Source organism: Chiloscyllium plagiosum, unplaced genomic scaffold, assembly GCF_037043375.1.
Source record: "Chiloscyllium plagiosum isolate Xiang-an unplaced genomic scaffold, Cpla_swu_hap1 HiC_scaffold_3, whole genome shotgun sequence".
NCBI classification, from domain to species: domain Eukaryota; kingdom Metazoa; phylum Chordata; class Chondrichthyes; order Orectolobiformes; family Hemiscylliidae; genus Chiloscyllium; species Chiloscyllium plagiosum.
The window spans coordinates 158,648,225-158,670,400 of record NW_028270141.1 but is presented as its reverse complement, the minus strand read 5'-3'; the positions used below and the strand labels follow the sequence as shown (position 1 = coordinate 158,670,400).

At 51.7% G+C, this 22,176-nt stretch overlaps 1 protein-coding gene across 1 annotated transcript in view; it reads right to left on the bottom strand.

The window, feature by feature from the left end:
* The window catches only part of LOC122540190 (dynein axonemal heavy chain 6-like), a 1,075,999-nt gene that overhangs the window by 553,690 nt on the left and 500,133 nt on the right, over window positions 1-22,176 (bottom strand). The window contains exon 47 of the mRNA XM_087984706.1: window positions 4,847-4,936. Within this exon, the coding sequence (XP_087840832.1) occupies window positions 4,847-4,936 (90 nt within the window). The remainder of the gene's footprint in view (window positions 1-4,846; window positions 4,937-22,176) is intronic.

Genomic DNA, 22,176 nt, shown 5'->3' with positions numbered 1-22,176 from the left:
CAGTACACTGTACAGTGCTGCTGCATTTGTGCTGACATAGAACATAGAACATAGAAGAATACAGCGCAGTACAGGCCCTTTGGCCCTCGATGTTGCGCCGATCCAAGCCCACCTAACCTATACTAACCCACTATCCTCCATATACCTATCCAATGCCCGCTTAAATGCCCATAAAGAGGGAGAGTCCACCACTGCTGCTGGCAGGGCATTCCATGAACTTACGACTCGCTGAGTGAAGAATCTACCCCTAACTTCAGTCCTATATCTACCCCCCCTTAATTTAAAGCTATGCCCCCTTGTAATACCCGACTCCATACGCGGGAAAAGGTTCACACTGTCAACCCTATCTAACCCCCTAATCATCTTGTACACCTCAATCAAGTCACCCCTAAACCTTCTTTTCTCTAATGAAAACAGCCCCAAGTGTCTCAGTCTATCCTCATACGATCTTCCTTCCATACCAGGCAACATCCTGGTAAACCTCCTCTGCACCCGTTCCAGTGCCTCCACATCCTTCCTATAGTATGGCGACCAAAACTGCACACAATATTCCAGATGCGGCCGCACCAGAGTTTTATACAACTGCATCATGACCTCAGGACTCCGGAACTCAATTCCTCTACCAATAAAAGCCAGTACGCCATATGCCTTCCTCACCGCACTATTTACCTGGGTGGCAACTTTCAGAGATCTGTGTACATGGACACCAAGATCCCTCTGCTCATCCACACTACCAAGTATCCGACCATTAGCCCAGTACCCCATCTTTTTGTTATTCTTCCCAAAGTGAATCACCTCACATTTAGCTACATTGAATTCCATTTGCCACCTTTCTGCCCAGCTCTGCAGCTTCTCTATATCCTGCTGTAACCTGCCACATCCTTCCTCACTGTCAACAACTCCTCCGACTTTCGTATCATCCGCAAACTTGCTCACCCAACCTTCTAACCCCTCTTCCAGGTCATTTATAAAAATGACAAACAGCAATGGTCCCAAAACAGATCCTTGCGGAACACCGCTAGTGACGACACTCCATGAAGAAACTTTGCCATCAACTACTACCCTCTGTCTTCTTCCATCCAGCCAATTCCTAATCCAAACCTCCAACTCACCCTCAATGCCATATCTCCGTATTTTCTGCAGTAGCCTACCATGGGGAACCTTATCAAACGCCTTACTAAAATCCATATATACCACATCTACCGCTTTCCCCTCATCAACCTCCTTCGTCACCTTTTCAAAGAATTCAATAAGGTTTGTGAGGCACGACCTGCCCTTCACAAAACCATGCTGACTATCCTTGATCACATTATTCCTATCCAGATGTGCATAAATCCTATCCCTTACAATTCTCTCTAAGACTTTGCCCACAACAGAAGTGAGACTCACCGGCCTATAGTTACTAGGGTTATCCCTACTCCCCTTTTTGAACAAGGGAACCACATTTGCTATCCTCCAGTCTTCTGGCACTACTCCTGTAGACAAAGAGGACATAAAAATCAAGGCCAATGGCTCTGCAATCTCCTCCCTTGCTTCCCAGAGAATCCTAGGATAAATGCCATCAGGCCCAGGGGACTTATCTATTTTCACCTTTTCCAGGATTTCCAACACCTCTTCTCTACATACCTCAAAGCCATCCATTCTACTTATTTGTGACTCAGTATTCACATACAGAGGGTGTTCAGTACACTGTACAGTGCTGCTGGATTTGTGCTGACATACAGAGGGGGTTCAGCACGCGGTACAGTGCTGCTGCATTTGTGCTGACATACAGAGGGTGTTCAGCACGCGGTACAGTGCTGCTGCATTTGTGCTGACATACAGAGGGTGTTCAGTACACTGTACAGTGCTGCTGCATTTGTGCTGACATACAGAGGGGGTTCAGCACGCAGTACAGTGCTGCTGCATTTGTGCTGCCATACAGAGGGTGTTCAGTACACTGTACAGTGCTGCTGCATTTGTGCTGACATACAGAGGGGGTTCAGCACGCGGTACAGTGCTGCTGCATTTGTGCTGCCATACAGAGGGTGTTCAGTACACTGTACAGTGCTGCTGCATTTGTGCTGACATACAGAGGGGGCTCAGCACGCTGTATAGTGCTGCTGCATTTGTGCTGACATACAGAGGGTGTTCAGTACACTGTACAGTGCTGCTGCATTTGTGCTGACATACAGAGGGTGTTCAGCACGCTGTACACTGCTGCTGCATTTGTGCTGACATACAGAGGGGGTTCAGCACGCGGTACAGTGCTGCTGCATTTGTGCTGACATACAGAGGGTGTTCAGTACACTGTACAGTGCTGCTGCATTTGTGCTGACATACAGAGGGGGTTCAGCACGCTGTACAGTGCTGCTGCATTTGTGCTGACATACAGAGGGGGTTCAGCACACTGTACAGTGCTGCTGCATTTGTGCTGACATACAGAGGGGGTTCAGCACACTGTACAGTGCTGCTGCATTTGTGCTGACATACAGAGGGGGTTCAGTACACTGTACAGTGCTGCTGCATTTGTGCTGACATACAGAGGGGGTTCAGCACGCTGTACAGTGCTGCTGCATTTGTGCTGACATACAGAGGGGGTTCAGCACGCTGTACAGTGCTGCTGCATTTGTGCTGACATACAGAGGGGGTTCAGTACACTGTACAGTGCTGCTGCATTTGTGCTGCCATACAGAGGGGGTTCAGCACGCGGTACAGTGCTGCTGCATTTGTGCTGACATACAGAGGGGGTTCAGCACGCGGTACAGTGCTGCTGCATTTGTGCTGACATACAGAGGGGGTTCAGCACGCGGTACAGTGCTGCTGCATTTGTGCTGACATACAGAGGGGGTTCAGCACGCGGTACAGTGCTGCTGCATTTGTGCTGACATACAGAGGGTGTTCAGCACGCTGTACAGTGCTGCTGCATTTGTGCTGACATACTGAGGGGGTTCAGCACGCGGTACAGTGCTGCTGCATTTGTGCTGACATACAGAGGGTGTTCAGTACACTGTACAGTGCTGCTGCATTTGTGCTGACATACAGAGGGGGTTCAGCACGCGGTACAGTGCTGCTGCATTTGTGCTGACATACAGAGGGGGTTCAGCACGCGGTACAGTGCTGCTGCATTTGTGCTGACATACAGACGGTGTTCAGCACGCTGTACAGTGCTGCTGCATTTGTGCTGACATACAGAGGGTGTTCAGCACACGGTACAGTGCTGCTGCATTTGTGCTGACATACAGAGGGGGTTCAGCACGCTGTACAGTGCTGCTGCATTTGTGCTGACATACAGAGGGGGTTCAGTACACTGTACAGTGCTGCTGCATTTGTGCTGACATACAGAGGGTGTTCAGTACACTGTACAGTGCTGCTGCATTTGTGCTGACATACAGAGGGTGTTCAGTACACTGTACAGTGCTGCTGGATTTGTGCTGACATACAGAGGGGGTTCAGCACGCGGTACAGTGCTGCTGCATTTGTGCTGACATACAGAGGGTGTTCAGCACGCTGTACAGTGCTGCTGCATTTGTGCTGACATACAGAGGGTGTTCAGCACGCGGTACAGTGCTGCTGCATTTGTGCTGCCATACAGAGGGTGTTCAGCACGCGGTACAGTGCTGCTGCATTTGTGCTGACGTACAGAGGGGGTTCAGTACACTGAACAGTGCTGCTGCATTTGTGCTGACATACAGAGGGGGTTCAGCATGCTGTACAGTGCTGCTGCATTTGTGCTGACATACAAAGGGGGTTCAGCACGCTGTACAGTGCTGCTGCATTTGTGCTGACATACAGAAGGGGTTCAGCACGCGGTACAGTGCTGCTGCATTTGTGCTGACATACAGAGGGGGTTCAGCACGCGGTACAGTGCTGCTGCATTTGTGCTGACATACAGAGGGGGTTCAGCACGCGGTACAGTGCTGCTGCATTTGTGCTGACATACAGAGGGGGTTCAGTACACTGTACAGTGCTGCTGCATTTGTGCTGCCATACAGAGGGTGTTCAGCACGCGGTACAGTGCTGCTGCATTTGTGCTGCCATACAGAGGGGGTTCAGCACGCGGTACAGTGCTGCTGCATTTGTGCTGACATACAGAGGGGGTTCAGTACACTGTACAGTGCTGCTGGATTTGTGCTGCCATACAGAGGGTGTTCAGTACACTGTACAGTGCTGCTGCATTTGTGCTGACATACAGAGGGTGTTCAGCACGCGGTACAGTGCTGCTGCATTTGTGCTGCCATACAGAGGGGGTTCAGCACGCGGTACAGTGCTGCTGCATTTGTGCTGACATACAGAGGGTGTTCACAAGATAAAAGCAAGTTAGTTTGCAATAAAACACCTCCTGGGACATTAGTTGGAGCTGGATCCCATTTTCCCTGTCTTTGCTACACAGCCAGACATGTGGCATGTCCATATCTCACTCCCTTTGTGATCATTAGCTTCTCCGCACTCCCCTCTCCCTCTAAAGACCCTCACTTCAGACCACTGAGTGCACAGCATCCTGGAATGTGCCTGCACCCCGTCCACTGTCCCACCTGACAGACTCGTTTCCAATCCCAACGCACAAATATATAGAGAGAGGTAGACAGACAGGGAGAAAGATGGTGTGTGTGTGTCTGTGAAATAGAGATCGAGGGAGAGAGAGGTAGATAAAGAGAGGGAAAAAGAGGCAGTATGTGTGTGTGTGTGTGTGTGTGTGGGTGTGGGGATGTGTGTGTATGTGTGTGCGGTGCATGCGCAGTTGATTGTATGTACGTGCGTGGATGTGTGCGTGCATGTTTATGTGTGTTAGTGTGTAGTGTGTGTGGGTATGGGTGGGTGTGTGTGTGAGAGAGACAGACAGAGGGAAACAGGAAGCAGTATGTACCATCATCAGGTGTCCCCCAGGTTGACTGAACACTCGGGCAGCTCGGACAATGTGTTCCACAGCTTCTTTAAAGAACACGGGGTGAGAGACCTGGAGAGTGAAACACAGAAACACGCAGTCTCAGCTTCACCATTAACATCAATATTCACATCATTGTCACAGTCTTTACAAATCCCATTGTCCCCAACACTGTCCCCATCACTATCACGGTCCCCAACACTGTCACCATCATTGTCACTGTCCCCATCACTGTCACCGACCCCATCACTGTCACTGTCCCCATCACTGTCTCTGACCCCATCACTGTCTCTGTCCCCATCACTGTCACCGACCCCATCACTGTCACTGTCCCCATCACTGTCTCTGACCCCATCACTGTCTCTGTCCCCATCACTGTCACTGTCCACATCACTGTCACTGACCCAATCACTGTCACTGTCCCCATCTCTGTCACTGTGCCCATCACTGTCACTGACCATATCACTGTCTTTGTCCACATCTCTGTCTCTGTGCCCATCACTGTCACTGACCACATCACTGTCTCTGTCCGCATCTCTGTCTCTGTGCCCAACAGTGTCACTGTCCCCATCACTGTCACTGACCCCATCACTGTCACTGACCCCATCACTGTCACTATCCCCATCACTGTCACTATCCCGATCACTGTCACTAACCCCATCACTGTCACTGTCCCCATCACTGACACTGACCCAAAAATTATTCCCATCACTGTCACTGTCTCCATTACAGTCACTGTCCCCATCACTGTCACTGTCCCCATCACTGTCACTGTCCCCATCACTGATACTGGCCCCTTCATTGTCTCTGTCCCCATCACTGTCACTGTCCCCATCACTGTCTCTGTCCCTATCACTGTCCCCATCACTGTCTCTGTCCCCATCACTGTCTCTGCCTCTATCACTATCACTGTCTCCATCACTGTCACTGTCTCCATCACTATCACTGTCTCCATCACTGTCACTATCCCCATCACTGTCACTATCCCTATCACTGTCACTATCTCCATCACTGTCTCTGTCTCCATCAATGTCACTGTCCCCATCACTGTCACTGTCCCCATCACTGTCTCTGTCCCCATCACTGTCACTGTCCCCATCACTGTCACTGTCTCCATGACTGTCTCTGTCCCCATCACTGTCTCTGTTCCCATCACTGTCACTGTCTCCATTACTGTCACTGTCCCCATCACTGTCACTGTCCCCATCACTGTCACTGTCCCCATCACTGATACTGGCCCCAACACTGTCACTGTCTCCATCACTGTCACTGTCCAAATCACTGTCACTATCTCCATCACTGTCATTATCTCCATCACTGTCTCTGTCTCCATCAATGTCACTGTCCCCATCATTGATACTGACCCCATCACTGTCACTGTCCCCATCACTGTCTCTGTCCCCATCACTGTCACTGTCTCCATCACTGTCACTGTCCCCATCATTGATACTGACCCCATCACTGTCACTGACCCCATCACTGTCACTGTCCCCATCACTGTCTCTGACCCCATCACTGTCTCTGTCCCCATCACTGTCACTGTCCACATCACTGTCACTGACCCAATCACTGTCACTGTCCCCATCTCTGTCACTGTGCCCATCACTGTCACTGACCATATCACTGTCTCTGTCCACATCTCTGTCTCTGTGCCCATCACTGTCACTGACCACATCACTGTCTCTGTCCGCATCTCTGTCTCTGTGCCCAACAGTGTCACTGTCCCCATCACTGTCACTGACCCCATCACTGTCACTGACCCCATCACTGTCACTATCCCCATCACTGTCACTATCCCGATCACTGTCACTAACCCCATCACTGTCACTGTCCCCATCACTGACACTGACCCAATAATTATTCCCATCACTGTCACTGTCTCCATTACAGTCACTGTCCCCATCACTGTCACTGTCCCCATCACTGTCACTGTCTCCATCACTGACACTGACCCCATCACTGTCACTGTCTCCATCACTGTCACTGTCCCCATCACTGTCACTGTCCCCATCACTGATACTGGCCCCATCATTGTCTCTGTCCCCATCACTGTCACTGTCCCCATCACTGTCTCTGTCCCTATCACTGTCCCCATCACTGTCTCTGTCCCCATCACTGTCTCTGCCTCTATCACTATCACTGTCTCCATCACTGTCACTGTCTCCATCACTATCACTGTCACTATCCCCATCACTGTCACTATCCCTATCACTGTCACTATCTCCATCACTGTCTCTGTCTCCATCAATGTCACTGTCCCCATCACTGTCACTGTCCCCATCACTGTCTCTGTCCCTATCACTGTCACTGTCCCCATCACTGTCACTGTCTCCATGACTGTCTCTGTCCCCATCACTGTCTCTGTTCCCATCACTGTCACTGTCTCCATTACTGTCACTGTCCCCATCACTGTCACTGTCCCCATCACTGATACTGGCCCCATCACTGTCACTGTCTCCATCATTGTCACTGTCCAAATCACTGTCACTATCTCCATCACTGTCACTATCTCCATCACTGTCTCTGTCTCCATCAATGTCACTGTCCCCATCATTGATACTGACCCCATCACTGTCACTGTCCCCATCACTGTCTCTGTCCCCATCACTGTCACTGTCTCCATCACTGTCACTGTCCCCATCATTGATACTGACCCCATCACTGTCACTGACCCCATCACTGTCACTGTCCCCATCACTGTCACTGTCCCCATCACTGTCACTGACCCCATCACTGTTTCTGTCCCAATCACTGTGACAATCCCCATCACTGTCCCCATCACTGTCACTGTCCCCATCACTTTCTCTGTCCCCATCACTATCACTGTCCCCATCACTGTCACTGTCCCCATCACTGTCTCTGTCCCAATTAGTGTCACTGTCTCCATCACTGTCACGGTCCCCAACACTGTCACTGTCTCCATCAATGTCACTGACCCCATCACTGTCACTGCCCCCATCACCGTCCCCATCACTGTCTCTGTCCCCATCACTGTCTCTGTCCCTATCACTGTCCCCATCACTGTCTCGGTTTCCATGACTGTCTCTGTCTCCATCACTGTCACTGTCTCCATCACTGACTCTGTCTCCATCAATGTCACTGTCCCCATCACTGTCTCTGACCCCATTACTGTCACTGTCCCCATCACTGTCACTGTCCCCATCACTGATACTGACCCCATCACTGTCACTGTCCCCATCACTGTCTCTGTCTCCATCACTGTCACTGTCTCCATCACTGTCTCTGTCTGCATCAATGTCACTGTCTCCATCACTGATAATGACCCCATCACTGTAACTGTCCCCATTACGGTCCCCATCACTTTCACTGTCCCCATCACTGTCTCTGCCTCAATCACTGTCACTGTTCCCATCACTGTCTCTGTCCCTATCACTGTCCCCATCACTGTCTCTGTCCCCATCACTGTCTTTGTCTCCATCACTGTCACTGTCTCCATCAATATCACTGTCCCCATCACTGATACTGACCCCATCACTGTCACAGTCCCCATCACTGTCACTGTCCCCATCATTGTCTCTGTCCCCATCACTGTCACTGACCCCATCACTGTTTCTGTCCCAATCACTGTGACAGTCCCCATCACTGTCCCCATCAGTGTCACTGTCCCCATAATTGTCTCTGTCCCCATCACTGTCTCTGTCCCTATCACTGTCCCCATCACTGTCTCTGTCTCCATCAATGTCACTGTCTCCATCACTGTCATGGTCCTCATCACTGTCACTGACCCAAACATTATCCCCATCACTGTCACTCTCTCCATGACTGTCTGTGTCCCCATCACTGTCTCTGTCCCCATTACTGTCACTGTCTCCATCAATATCACTGTCCCCATCACTGATACTGACCCCATCACTTTCACTGCCCCCATCACCGTCCCCATCACTGTCTCTGTCCCTATCACTGTCCCCATCGTTGTCTCTGTCCCCATCACTGTCTCTGTTTCCATGACTGTCTCTGTCTCCATCACTGTCACTGTCTCCATCACTGACTCTGTCTCCATCAATGTCACTGTCCCCATCACTGATACGGACCCCATCACTGTCTCTGTCTCCATCACTGTCACTGATCCCATCACTGTTACTGACCCCATCACTGTCACTGTCTCCATGACTGTCTCTGTCCCCATCACTGTCTCTGTCTCCATCACTGTCACTGTCCCTATCAGTGTCATTGTCCCCATCAGTGTCTCTGTCCCCATCACTGATACTGGCCCCATCACTGTCACAGTCCACATCACTGTCACTGACCCCATCACTGTTACTGATCCAAAGATTGTCCCCATCACTTTCACTGTCTCCATCACTGTCTCTGTCCCCATGATTGTCTCTGTCCCCATCACTGCCCCCATCACCGTCCCCATCACTGTCTCTGTCCCCATCACTGTCTCTGTCCCTATCACTGTCCCCATCGCTGTCTCTGTCCCCATCACTGTCTCTGTTTCCATGACTGTCTCTGTCCCAATCACTGTCTCTGTCCCCATCACTGATGCTGGCCCTATCACTGTCACTGTCCCCATCACTGCCACTGTCCCCATCATTGTCTCTGTCTCCATCACTGTCTCTGTCCCCCTCATTGTCACTGTTCCCATCACTGTCTCTGACCCCATCACTGTCGCTGTCTCCATCACTGTCACTGACCCAAACGTTATCCCCACCACTGTCACTGTCTCCATGACCGTCTGTGTCCCCATCACTGTCTCTGTCCCCATCACTGTCTCTGTCTCCATCACCGATAGTGGCCCCATCACTGTCACTGTCTCCATCAATGTCACTGTCCCCATCACTGTGTCTGCCTCCATCACTGTCACTGTCCCCATCACTGTCACTGTCCCCATCACTGTCACTGTACCCATCACTGTCACTGTCTCCATCACTGTCTCTGTCCCCATCACTGTCACTGTCTCCATCACTGTCACTGACCCCATCACTGTCAATGTCCCCATCACTGTTACTAACCCCATCACTGTCTCTGTCCCAATCACTGTCACTGTCCCCATCACTGTCACTGTCCCCATCACTGTCTCTGTCCCTATCACTGTCTCCATCACTCTCACTGTCTCCATCACTGTCTCTGTCTCCATCAATGTCACTGTCCCCATCACTGTCTCTGATCCCATCACTGTCACTGTCTCCATCACTGTCATGGTCCTCATCACTGTCACTGACCCAAACATTATCCCTATCACTGTCACTGTCTCCATGACTGTCTGTGTCCCCATCACTGTCTCTGTCCCCATCACTGTCTCTGTCTCCATCACTGTCACTGTCTCCATCAATATCACTGTCCCCATCACTGATACTGACCCCATCACTGACACTGCCCCCATCACCGTCCCCATCACTGTCTCTGTCCCCATCACTGCCTATGTCCCTATCGCTGTCCCCATCACTGTGTCTGTCCCCATCACTGTCTCTGCCTCCATCACTGTCACTGTCCCCATCAATGTCACTGTCTCCATCACTGTCACTGACCCCATCACTGTCTCTGTCCCTATCACTGTCCCCATCACTGTCTCTGTCCCCATCACTGTCACTGGCTCCATCACTGTCACTGACCCCATCTCTGTCTCTGTGCCCAACAGTGTCACTGGCCCCATCACTGTCAATGTCCCCATCACTGTCACTGTCTCCATGACTGTCTCGGTCCCCATCAATGTCACTGTCCCCATCACTGTCTCTGTCTCCACCACTGTCACTGATCCCATCACTGTCACTGTCCCCATCACTGTCACTGTCTCCATCACTGACACTGACCCCATCACTGTCACTGACCCAAAAATTGACCTATTCACTTTCACTGTCTCCATCACTGTCTCTGTCCCCATCACTGTCTCTGTCACCCTCATTGTCACTGACCCCATCACTGTCTCTGTCCCCATCACTGTCCCCATCATTGTCTCTGTTGCCATCATTGTCTCTGTCCCAATCACTGTCTCTGTCCCCATCACTGTCACTGTCACCCTCATTGTCACTGACCCCATCACTGTCTCTGTCCACATCATTGTCTCTGTCCCCATCACTGTCTCTGTCCCCATCACTGTCTTTGTCCCCATCACTGTCTCTGTCCCCATCATTGTCTCTGTCCCCATCACTGTCTCTGTCCCCATCACTGTCTTTGTCCCCATCACTGTCTCTGTCCCCATCACTGTCTTTGTCCCCATCACTGTCTCTGTCCCCATCATTGTCTCTGTCCCCATCACTGTCTCTGTCCCCATCACTGTCTTTGTCCCCATCACTGTCTCTATCCCCATCATTGTCTCTGTCCCCATCATTGTCTCTGTCCCCATCACTGTCTCTGTCCCCATCACTGTCTTTGTCCCCATCACTGTCGCTGTCTCCATCACTGTCACTGTCCCCATCACTGTCACTGACCCAAAAATTATCCCCATCACTGTCACTGTCTCCATGACTGCCTCGGTCCCCATCAATGTCTCTGTCCCCATCACTGTCTCTGCCTCCATCACTGTCACTTTCTCCATCACTGTCACTGTACCCATCACTGTCACTGTACCCATCACTGTCACTGTCTCCATCACTGTCACTGTACCCACCACTGTCACTGTCTCTATCACTGTCTCTGTCCCCATCACTGTCACTGTCTCCATCACTGTCACTGTCACTGTCACCATCACTGTTTCTGTCCCAATCACTGTCACTGTCCCCATCACTGTCACTGACCACAATAACGTCACTGACCCAAAAATTGACCCCATCACTGTCACTGTCCCCATCACTGTCACTGACCCCATCTCTGTCTCTGTGCCCAACAGTGTCACTGTCCCCATCACTGTCACTGTCCCCATCACTGTCACTGTCTCCATCACTGTCACTGACCCCATCTCTGTCTCTGTGCCCAACAGTGTCACTGTCCCCATCACTGTCACTGTCCCCATCACTGTCTCTGTCTCCAACACTGTCACTGATCCCATCACTGTCACTGTCTCCATCACTGTCACTGTCCCCATCACTGTTTCTGTCCCAATCACTGTGACAGTCCCCATCACTGTCTCTGTCCCCATCACTGTCTCTGTCCCCATCACTGTCTCTGTTCCCGTCACTGTCACTGACCCAAAGATTATCCCCATCACTGTCACTGTCCTCATCACTGTCACTGTCCCCATCACTGTCACTGTCCCCAGCACTGTCACTGACCCCATCACTGTTTCTGTCCCAATCACTGTGACAGTCCCCATCACTGTCTCTGTCCCCATCACTGTCACTGACCCAAAGATTATCCCCATCACTGTCACTGTCTCCATCACTGTCACTGTCTCGATCACTGTCACTGACCCAAAGATTATCCCCATCACTGTCACTGTCTCCATGACTGTCTGTGTCCCCATCACTGTCTCAGTCCCCATCACTGTCTCTGTCTCCATCACTGTCACTGTCTCCATCACTGTCACTGTACCCATCACTGTCTCTGTCCCCATCACTGATACTGACCCCATCACTGTCACGGACCCCAAAAGTGTCCCCATCACTGCTACTCTCTGCATCACTGTCACTGATATCCAATCCCTCTACACCTCCATCCGCCATGACCAGGGCCTCCAAGCCCTCAGTTTTTTCCTCTCCAGACGTTCCCAACAGTACCCCTCCACCGACACTCTCATTCGTTTGGCCGAACTGGTCCTCACCCTTAACAATTTCTCCTTTGAATCCTCCCACTTCCTCCAGACCAAAGGGGTAGCCATGGGCACACGTATGGGCCCCAGCTATGCCTGTCTCTTTGTTGGCTATGTAGAGCAGTTGATCTTCCGTAATTACACCGGCACCACTCCCCACCTCTTCCTCCGCTACATTGATGACTGCATTGGCGCCACCTCGTGCTCCCGCGAGGAGGTTGAGCAATTCATCAACTTCACCAACACATTCCACCCTGACCTTAAATTTACCTGGACCATCTCTGACACCTCCCTCCCCTTCCTGGACCTCTCCATCTCCATCAGTGACGACCGACTTGACACTGACATTTTCTACAAACCCACCGACTCCCACAGCTACCTGGATTACACCTCTTCCCACCCTACCTCTTGCAAAAATGCCATCCCGTATTCCCAATTCCTCCGCCTCCGCCGTGTCTGCTCCCAGGAGGAGCGGTTCCACCATAGAACACACCAGATGGCCTCCTTCTTTAGAGACCGCAATTTCCTTTCCCACGTGGTTAAAGATGCCCTCCAACTCCCGCACCTCCGCCCTCAGACCCCACCCCTCCAACCGCAACAAGGAAGAACGCCCCTGGTGCTCACCTTCCACCCTACCAACCTTCGCATAAACCAAATCATCCGCCGACATTTCCGCCACCTCCAAACAGACCCCACCACCAGGGATATATTTCCCTCCCCACCCCTCTCCGCCTTCCGCAAAGACCGTTCCCTCCGTGACTACCTGGTCAGGTCCACGCCCCCCTACGACCCACCCTCCCATCTTGGCACTTTCCCCTGCCACCGCAGGAACTGTAAAACCTGTGCCCACACCTCCTCCCTCACCTCCATCCAAGGCCCTAAAGGAGCCTCCCACATCCATCAAAGTTTTACCTGCACATCCACTAATATCATCTATTGTATCCGTTGCTCCCGATGCGGTCTCCTCTACATTGGGGAGACTGGGCGCCTCCTAGCAGAGCGCTTTAGGGAACATCTCCGAGACACCCTCATCAATCAACCCAATCGCCCAGTGGCTCAACATTTCAACTCCCCCTCCCACTCTGCTGAGGATATGGAGGTGCTGGGCCTCCTCCACCGCCGCTCCCTCACCACCAGACGCCTGGAGGAAGAACGCCTCATCTTCCGCCTCGGAACACTTCAACCCCAGGGCATCAATGTGGATTTCAACAGTTTCCTCATTTCCCCTTCCCCCACCTCATCCTAGTTTCTAACCTCCAGCAACTCGACTTGTCCGGACTGGTCCGACCTGCCCAGCTCCTTTTCCACCTATCCACTCCACCCTCTCCTCCCTGACCTATCACCTTCATCTCCTTCCCCACTGACCTATTGTACTCTATGCTACTCTCTCCCCACCCCCACCCTCCTCTAGCTTATCTCTCCACGCTTCAGGCTCTCTGCCTTTATTCCTGATGAAGGGCTTTTGCCCGAAACGTCGATTTTGCCTGTCCTCGGATGCTGCCTGAATTGCTGTGTTCTTCCAGCACCACTAATCCAGAATCACTGTCACTGATCCCATCACTGTCACTTTGTCCATCACTGTCACTGTCTTCATCACTGTCACTGTCCCCATCCATGTCGCTGTCTCTGTCCCCATCACTGTCACTGTCTCCATAACTGTCTCTGTCCCCATCACTGTCACTATCCCTATCACTGTCACTAACCTCATCACTGTCACTGTCTCCATCACTGTCACTGTCTCCATCACTGTCTGTTTCCCCATCACTGTCTCTGTCCCCATCACTGTCTCTGTCTCCATCACTGTCACTGTCTCCATCAATGTCACTGTCCCCATCACCGTCACCATCGCTGTCTCTGTCCCCATCACTGCCTCTGTCTCTATCACTGTCCCCATCACTGTCTCTGTCCCCATCACTGTCTCTGTTTCCATGACTATCTCTGTCTCCATTACTGTCACTGTCTCCATCACTGTCTCTGTCTCCATCAATGTCACTGCCCCCATCACAGATACTGACCCCATCACTGTCAGTGTCCCCATCATTGTCCCCATCACTGTCACTGTCCCCATCACTGTCTCTGTCCCCATCACTGTCTCTGCCTGCATCACTGTCTCTGTCTCCATCACTGTCACTGATCCCATCACTGTCACTCTCTCCATCACAGTCACTGTCTCCATCACTGTCACTGTCCCCATCACTGTCACTGACCCCATCACTGTTTCTGTCCCAATCACTGTGACAGTCCCCATCACTGTCCCCATCACTGTCACTGTCCCCATCATTGTCTCTGTCCCCATCACTGTCTCTGTCCCTATCACTGTCCCCATCACTGTCTCTGTCCCCATCACTGTCTCTGTTTCCATGACTGTCTCTGTCTCCATCACTCTCACTGTCTCCATCACTGTCTCTGTCTCCATCAATGTCTCTGTCCCCCTCATTGTCACTGTTCCCATCACTGTCTCTGTCCCCATCATTGTCTCTGTCCCCATCACTGTCTCTGTCCCCATCACTGTCTTTGCCCCCATCAATGTCACTGTCTCCATCACTGTCACTGTCCCCATCACTGTCACTGACCCAAAAATTATCCCCATCACTGTCACTGTCTCCATGACTGTCTCGGTCCCCATCACTGTCTCTGTCCCCATCACTGTCTTTGCCACCATCACTGTCACTGTTCCCATCACTGTCTCTGACCCTATCACTATCCCCATCACTGTCTCTGTCCCCATCACTGTCTCTGCCTCCATCACTGTCACTGTACCCATCACTGTCACTGTACCCATCACAGTCACTGTCTCCATCACTGTCTCTGTCCCCATCACTGTCACTGTCTCCATCACTGTCTCTGACCCTATCACTATCCCCATCACTGTCTCTGTCCGCATCACTGTCTCTGCCTCCATCAATGTCACTTTCTCCATTACTGTCACTGTACCCATCACTGTCACTGTACCCGTCACTGTCACTGTCTCCATCACTGTCACTATACCCACCACTGTCACCGTCCCCATCACTGTCTCTGTCCCCATCACTGTCACTGTCTCCATCACTGTCACTGTCACTGTCTCCATCACTGTTTCTGTCCCAATCACTGTCACTGTCCCCATCACTGTCACTGATCACAATAACGTCACTGACCCAAAAATTGACCCCATCACTGTCACTGGCTCCATCACTGTCACTGACCCCATCTCTGTCTCTGTGCCCAACAGTGTCACTGGCCCCATCACTGTCAATGTCCCCATCACTGTCACTGTCTCCATGACTGTCTCGGTCCCCATCAATGTCACTGTCTCCATCACTGTCTCTGTCTCCACCACTGTCACTGATCCCATCACTGTCACTGTCCCCATCACTGTCACTGTCTCCATCACTGACACTGACCCCATCACTGTCACTGACCCAAAAATTGACCTATTCACTTTCACTGTCTCCATCACTGTCTCTGTCCCCATCACTGTCTCTGTCACCCTCATTGTCACTGACCCCATCACTGTCTCTGTCCCCATCACTGTCCCCATCATTGTCTCTGTTGCCATCATTGTCTCTGTCCCAATCACTGTCTCTGTCCCCATCACTGTCACTGTCTCCATCACTGTCTCTGTCCCCATCACTGTCTCTGTCACCCTCATTGTCACTGACCCCATCACTGTCTCTGTCCACATCATTGTCTCTGTCCCCATCACTGTCTCTGTCTCCATCACTGTCTCTGTCCCCATCACTGTCTCTGTCACCCTCATTGTCACTGACCCCATCACTGTCTCTGTCCACATCATTGTCTCTGTCCCCATCACTGTCTCTGTCCCCATCACTGTCTTTGTCCCCATCACTGTCTCTGTCCCCATCATTGTCTCTGTCCCCATCACTGTCTCTGTCCCCATCACTGTCTTTGTCCCCATCACTGTCTCTGTCCCCATCATTGTCTCTGTCCCCATCACTGTCTCTGTCCCCATCACTGTCTTTGTCCCATCACTGTCTCTATCCCCATCATTGTCTCTGTCCCCATCATTGTCTCTGTCCCCATCACTGTCTCTGTCCCCATCACTGTCTTTGTCCCCATCACTGTCGCTGTCTCCATCACTGTCACTGTCCCCATCACTGTCACTGACCCAAAAATTATCCCCATCACTGTCACTGTCTCCATGACTGCCTCGGTCCCCATCAATGTCTCTGTCCCCATCACTGTCTCTGCCTCCATCACTGTCACTTTCTCCATCACTGTCACTGTACCCATCACTGTCACTGTACCCATCACTGTCACTGTCTCCATCACTGTCACTGTACCCACCACTGTCACTGTCTCTATCACTGTCTCTGTCCCCATCACTGTCACTGTCTCCATCACTGTCACTGTCACTGTCACCATCACTGTTTCTGTCCCAATCACTGTCACTGTCCCCATCACTGTCACTGACCACAATAACGTCACTGACCCAAAAATTGACCCCATCACTGTCACTGTCCCCATCACTGTCACTGACCCCATCTCTGTCTCTGTGCCCAACAGTGTCACTGTCCCCATCACTGTCACTGTCCCCATCACTGTCACTGTCTCCATCACTGTCACTGACCCCATCTCTGTCTCTGTGCCCAACAGTGTCACTGTCCCCATCACTGTCACTGTCCCCATCACTGTCTCTGTCTCCAACACTGTCACTGATCCCATCACTGTCACTGTCTCCATCACTGACACTGACCCCATCACTGTCACTGTTCCCATCACTGTTTCTGTCCCAATCACTGTCACTGTCCCCATCACTGTCACTGATCACAATAACGTCACTGACCCAAAAATTGACCCCATCACTGTCACTGGCTCCATCACTGTCACTGACCCCATCTCTGTCTCTGTGCCCAACAGTGTCACTGGCCCCATCACTGTCAATGTCCCCATCACTGTCACTGTCTCCATGACTGTCTCGGTCCCCATCAATGTCACTGTCCCCATCACTGTCTCTGTCTCCACCACTGTCACTGATCCCATCACTGTCACTGTCCCCATCACTGTCACTGTCTCCATCACTGACACTGACCCCATCACTGTCACTGACCCAAAAATTGACCTATTCACTTTCACTGTCTCCATCACTGTCTCTGTCCCCATCACTGTCTCTGTCACCCTCATTGTCACTGACCCCATCACTGTCTCTGTCCCCATCACTGTCCCCATCATTGTCTCTGTTGCCATCATTGTCTCTGTCCCAATCACTGTCTCTGTCCCCATCACTGTCACTGTCTCCATCACTGTCTCTGTCCCCATCACTGTCTCTGTCACCCTCATTGTCACTGACCCCATCACTGTCTCTGTCCACATCATTGTCTCTGTCCCCATCACTGTCTCTGTCCCCATCACTGTCTTTGTCCCCATCACTGTCTCTGTCCCCATCATTGTCTCTGTCCCCATCACTGTCTCTGTCCCCATCACTGTCTTTGTCCCCATCACTGTCTCTGTCCCCATCACTGTCTTTGTCCCCATCACTGTCTCTGTCCCCATCATTGTCTCTGTCCCCATCACTGTCTCTGTCCCCATCACTGTCTTTGTCCCCATCACTGTCTCTATCCCCATCATTGTCTCTGTCCCCATCATTGTCTCTGTCCCCATCACTGTCTCTGTCCCCATCACTGTCTTTGTCCCCATCACTGTCGCTGTCTCCATCACTGTCACTGTCCCCATCACTGTCACTGACCCAAAAATTATCCCCATCACTGTCACTGTCTCCATGACTGCCTCGGTCCCCATCAATGTCTCTGTCCCCATCACTGTCTCTGCCTCCATCACTGTCACTTTCTCCATCACTGTCACTGTACCCATCACTGTCACTGTACCCATCACTGTCACTGTCTCCATCACTGTCACTGTACCCACCACTGTCACTGTCTCTATCACTGTCTCTGTCCCCATCACGGTCACTGTCTCCATCACTGTCACTGTCACTGTCACCATCACTGTTTCTGTCCCAATCACTGTCACTGTCCCCATCACTGTCACTGACCACAATAACGTCACTGACCCAAAAATTGACCCCATCACTGTCACTGTCCCCATCACTGTCACTGACCCCATCTCTGTCTCTGTGCCCAACAGTGTCACTGTCCCCATCACTGTCACTGTCCCCATCACTGTCACTGTCTCCATCACTGTCACTGACCCCATCTCTGTCTCTGTGCCCAACAGTGTCACTGTCCCCATCACTGTCACTGTCCCCATCACTGTCTCTGTCTCCAACACTGTCACTGATCCCATCACTGTCACTGTCTCCATCACTGACACTGACCCCATCACTGTCACTGTTCCCATCACTGTCTCTGTCCCCATCATTGTCTCTGTCCCCATCACTGTCTCTGTCCCCATCACTGTCTTTGTCCCCATCATTGTCGCTGTCTCCATCACTGTCACTGTCCCCATCACTGTCACTGTCTCCATCACTGACACTGACCCCATCACTGTCACTGTCCCCATCACTGTCACTGTCCCCATCATTGTCTCTGTCCCCATCACTGTCTCTGTCCCCCTCATTGTAACTGTTCCCATCACTGTCTCTGTCCCCATCATTGTCTCTGTGCCCATCACTGTCTTTGTCCCCATCACTGTCGCTGTCTCCATCACTGTCACTGTCCCCATCACTGTCACTGACCCAAAAATTATCCCCATCACTGTCACTGTCTCCATGACTGTCTCGGTCCCCATCACTGTCTCTGTCCCCATCACTGTCTTTGCCTCCATCACTGTCACTGTTCCCATCACTGTCTCTGACCCTATCACTATCCCCATCACTGTCTCTGTCCCCATCACTGTCTCTGCCTCCATCACTGTCACTGTACCCATCACTGTCACTGTACCCATCACTGTCACTGTCTCCATCACTGTCACTGTACCCACCACTGTCACTGTCTCCATCACAGTCTCTGTCCCCATCACTGTCACTGCCTCCATCACTGTCACTGTCTCCATCACTGTCTCTGTCCCCATCACTGTCACTGTCTCTATCACTGTCACTGTCACTGCCTCCATCACTGTTTCTGTCCCAATCACTGTCACTGTCCCCATCACTGTCACTTACCACAATAATGTCACTGACCCAAAAATTGACCCCATCACTGTCACGGTCTCCATCACTGTCACTGACCCCATCTCTGTCTCTGTGCCCAACAGTGTCACTGTCCGCATCACTGTCACTGTCCCCATCACTGTCACTGTCTCCACCACTGTCACTGATCCCATCACTGTCACTGTCCCCATCACTGTCTCTGTCTCCACCACTGTCACTGATCCCATCACTGTCACTGTCCCCATCGCTGTCACTGACCCCATCACTGTCTCTGTCTCCACCACTGTCACTGATCACATCACTGTCACTGTCCCCATCACTGTCACTGATCCCATCACTGTCACTGTCCCCATCACTGTCTCTGTCTCCACCACTGTCACTGATCCCACCACTGTCACTGATCCCATCACTGTCACTGTCCCCATCACTGACACTGACCCCATCACTGTCACTGTCCCCATCACTGTCACTGTCCCCATCACTGTCTCTGTCTCCACCACTGTCACTGATCCCATCACTGTCACTGTCCCCATCACTGTCACTGTCTCCATCACTGACACTGTCCCCATCACTGTCACTGACCCAAAAATTATCCCCATCACTGTCACTGTGTCCATGACTGTCTCGGTCCCCATCACTGTCTCTGTCCCCATCACTGTCTTTGCCTCCATCACTGTCACTGTTCCCATCACTGTCTCTGACCCTATCACTATCCCCATCACTGTCACTGTCCCCATCACTGTCTCTGCCTCCATCACTGTCACTGTACCCATCACTGTCACTTTACCCACCACTTTCACTGTCTCCATCACTGTCTCTGTCCCCATCACTGTCACTGTCTCCATCACTGTCACTGTCACTGTCACTGCCTCCATCACTGTTTCTGTCCCAATCACTGTCACTGTCCCCATCACTGTCACTGACCACAATAACGTCACTGACCCAAAAACTGACCCCATCACTGTCACGGTCTCCATCACTGTCACTGACCCCATCTCTGTCTCTGTGCCCAACAGTGTCACTGTCCCCATCACTGTCACTGTCTCCACCACTGTCACTGATCCCATCACTGTCACTGTCCCCATCACTGTCTCTGTCTCCACCACTGTCACTGATCCCATCACTGTCACTGTCCCCATCACTGTCACTGACCCCATCACTGTCTCTGTCTCCACCACTGTCACTGATCCCATCACTGTCACTGTCCCCATCACTGTCACTGATCCCATCACTGTCTCTGTCCCCATCACTGACACTGACCCCATCACTGTCACTGTCCCCATCACTGTCACTGTCCCCATCACTGTCTCTGTCTCCACCACTGTCACTGATACCATCACTGTCACTGTCCCCATCACTGTCACTGTCTCCATCACTGACACTGACCCCATCACTGTCTCTGTCCCCCTCATTGTCACTGTTCCCATCACTGTCTCTGTCCCCATCACTCTCTTTGTCTCCATCACTGTCACTGTTCCCATGACTGTCACTGACCCAAAACTTATCCCCATCACTGTCACTGTCTCCATTACTGTCTCGGTCCCCATCACTGTCTCTGTCCCCATCACTGACTCTGCCTCCATCACTGTCACTGTTCCCATCACTATCCCCATCACTGTCTCTGTCCCCATCACTGTCACTGCCTCCATCACTGTCACTGTACCCATCACTGTCACTGTACCCATCACTGTCACTGTCTCCATCTCTGTCACTGTATCCACCACTGTCACTGTCTCCATCACTGTCACTGTCTCCATTACTGTCACTGTCACTGTCTCCATCACTGTCACTGTCCCCATCACTGTCACTGACCACAATAACGTCACTGACACAAAAATTGACCCCATCACTGTCACTGTCTCCATCACTGTCACTGACCCCATCTCTGTCTCTGTGCCCAACAGTGTCACTGTCCCCATCACTGTCACTGTCCCCATCACTGTCTCTGTCTCCACCACTGTCACTGATCCCATCACTGTCACTGTCCCCATCACTGTCACTGTCCCCATCACTGTCACTGTCCCCATCATTGTCTCTGTCCCCATCACTGTCTCTGTCACCCTCATTGTCACTGACCCCATCACTGTCTCTGTCCCCCTCATTGTAACTGTTCCCATCACTGTCTCTGTCCCCATCATTGTCTCTGTCCCCATCACTGTCTCTGTCCCCATCACTTTCTTTGTCCCCATCACTGTCGCTGTCTCCATCACTGTCACTGTTCCCATCACTGTCACTGACCCAAAAATTATCCCCATCACTGTCACTGTCTCCATGACTGCCTCGGTCCGCATCACTGTCTCTGCCTCCATCACTGTCACTTTATCCATCACTGTCACTGGACCCATCACTGTTACTGTACCCATCACTCTCACTGTCTCCATCACTGTCACTGTACCCACCACTGTCACTGTCTCCATCACTGTCACTGTCTCCATCACTGTCACTGTCACTGTCTCCATCACTGTTTCTGTCCCAATCACTGTCACTGTCCCCATCACTGTCACTGACCACAATAACGTCACTGATCCAAAAATTGACCCCATCACTGTCACTGTCTCCATCACTGTCACTGACCCCATTTCTGTCTCTGTGCCCAACAGTGTCACTGTCCACATC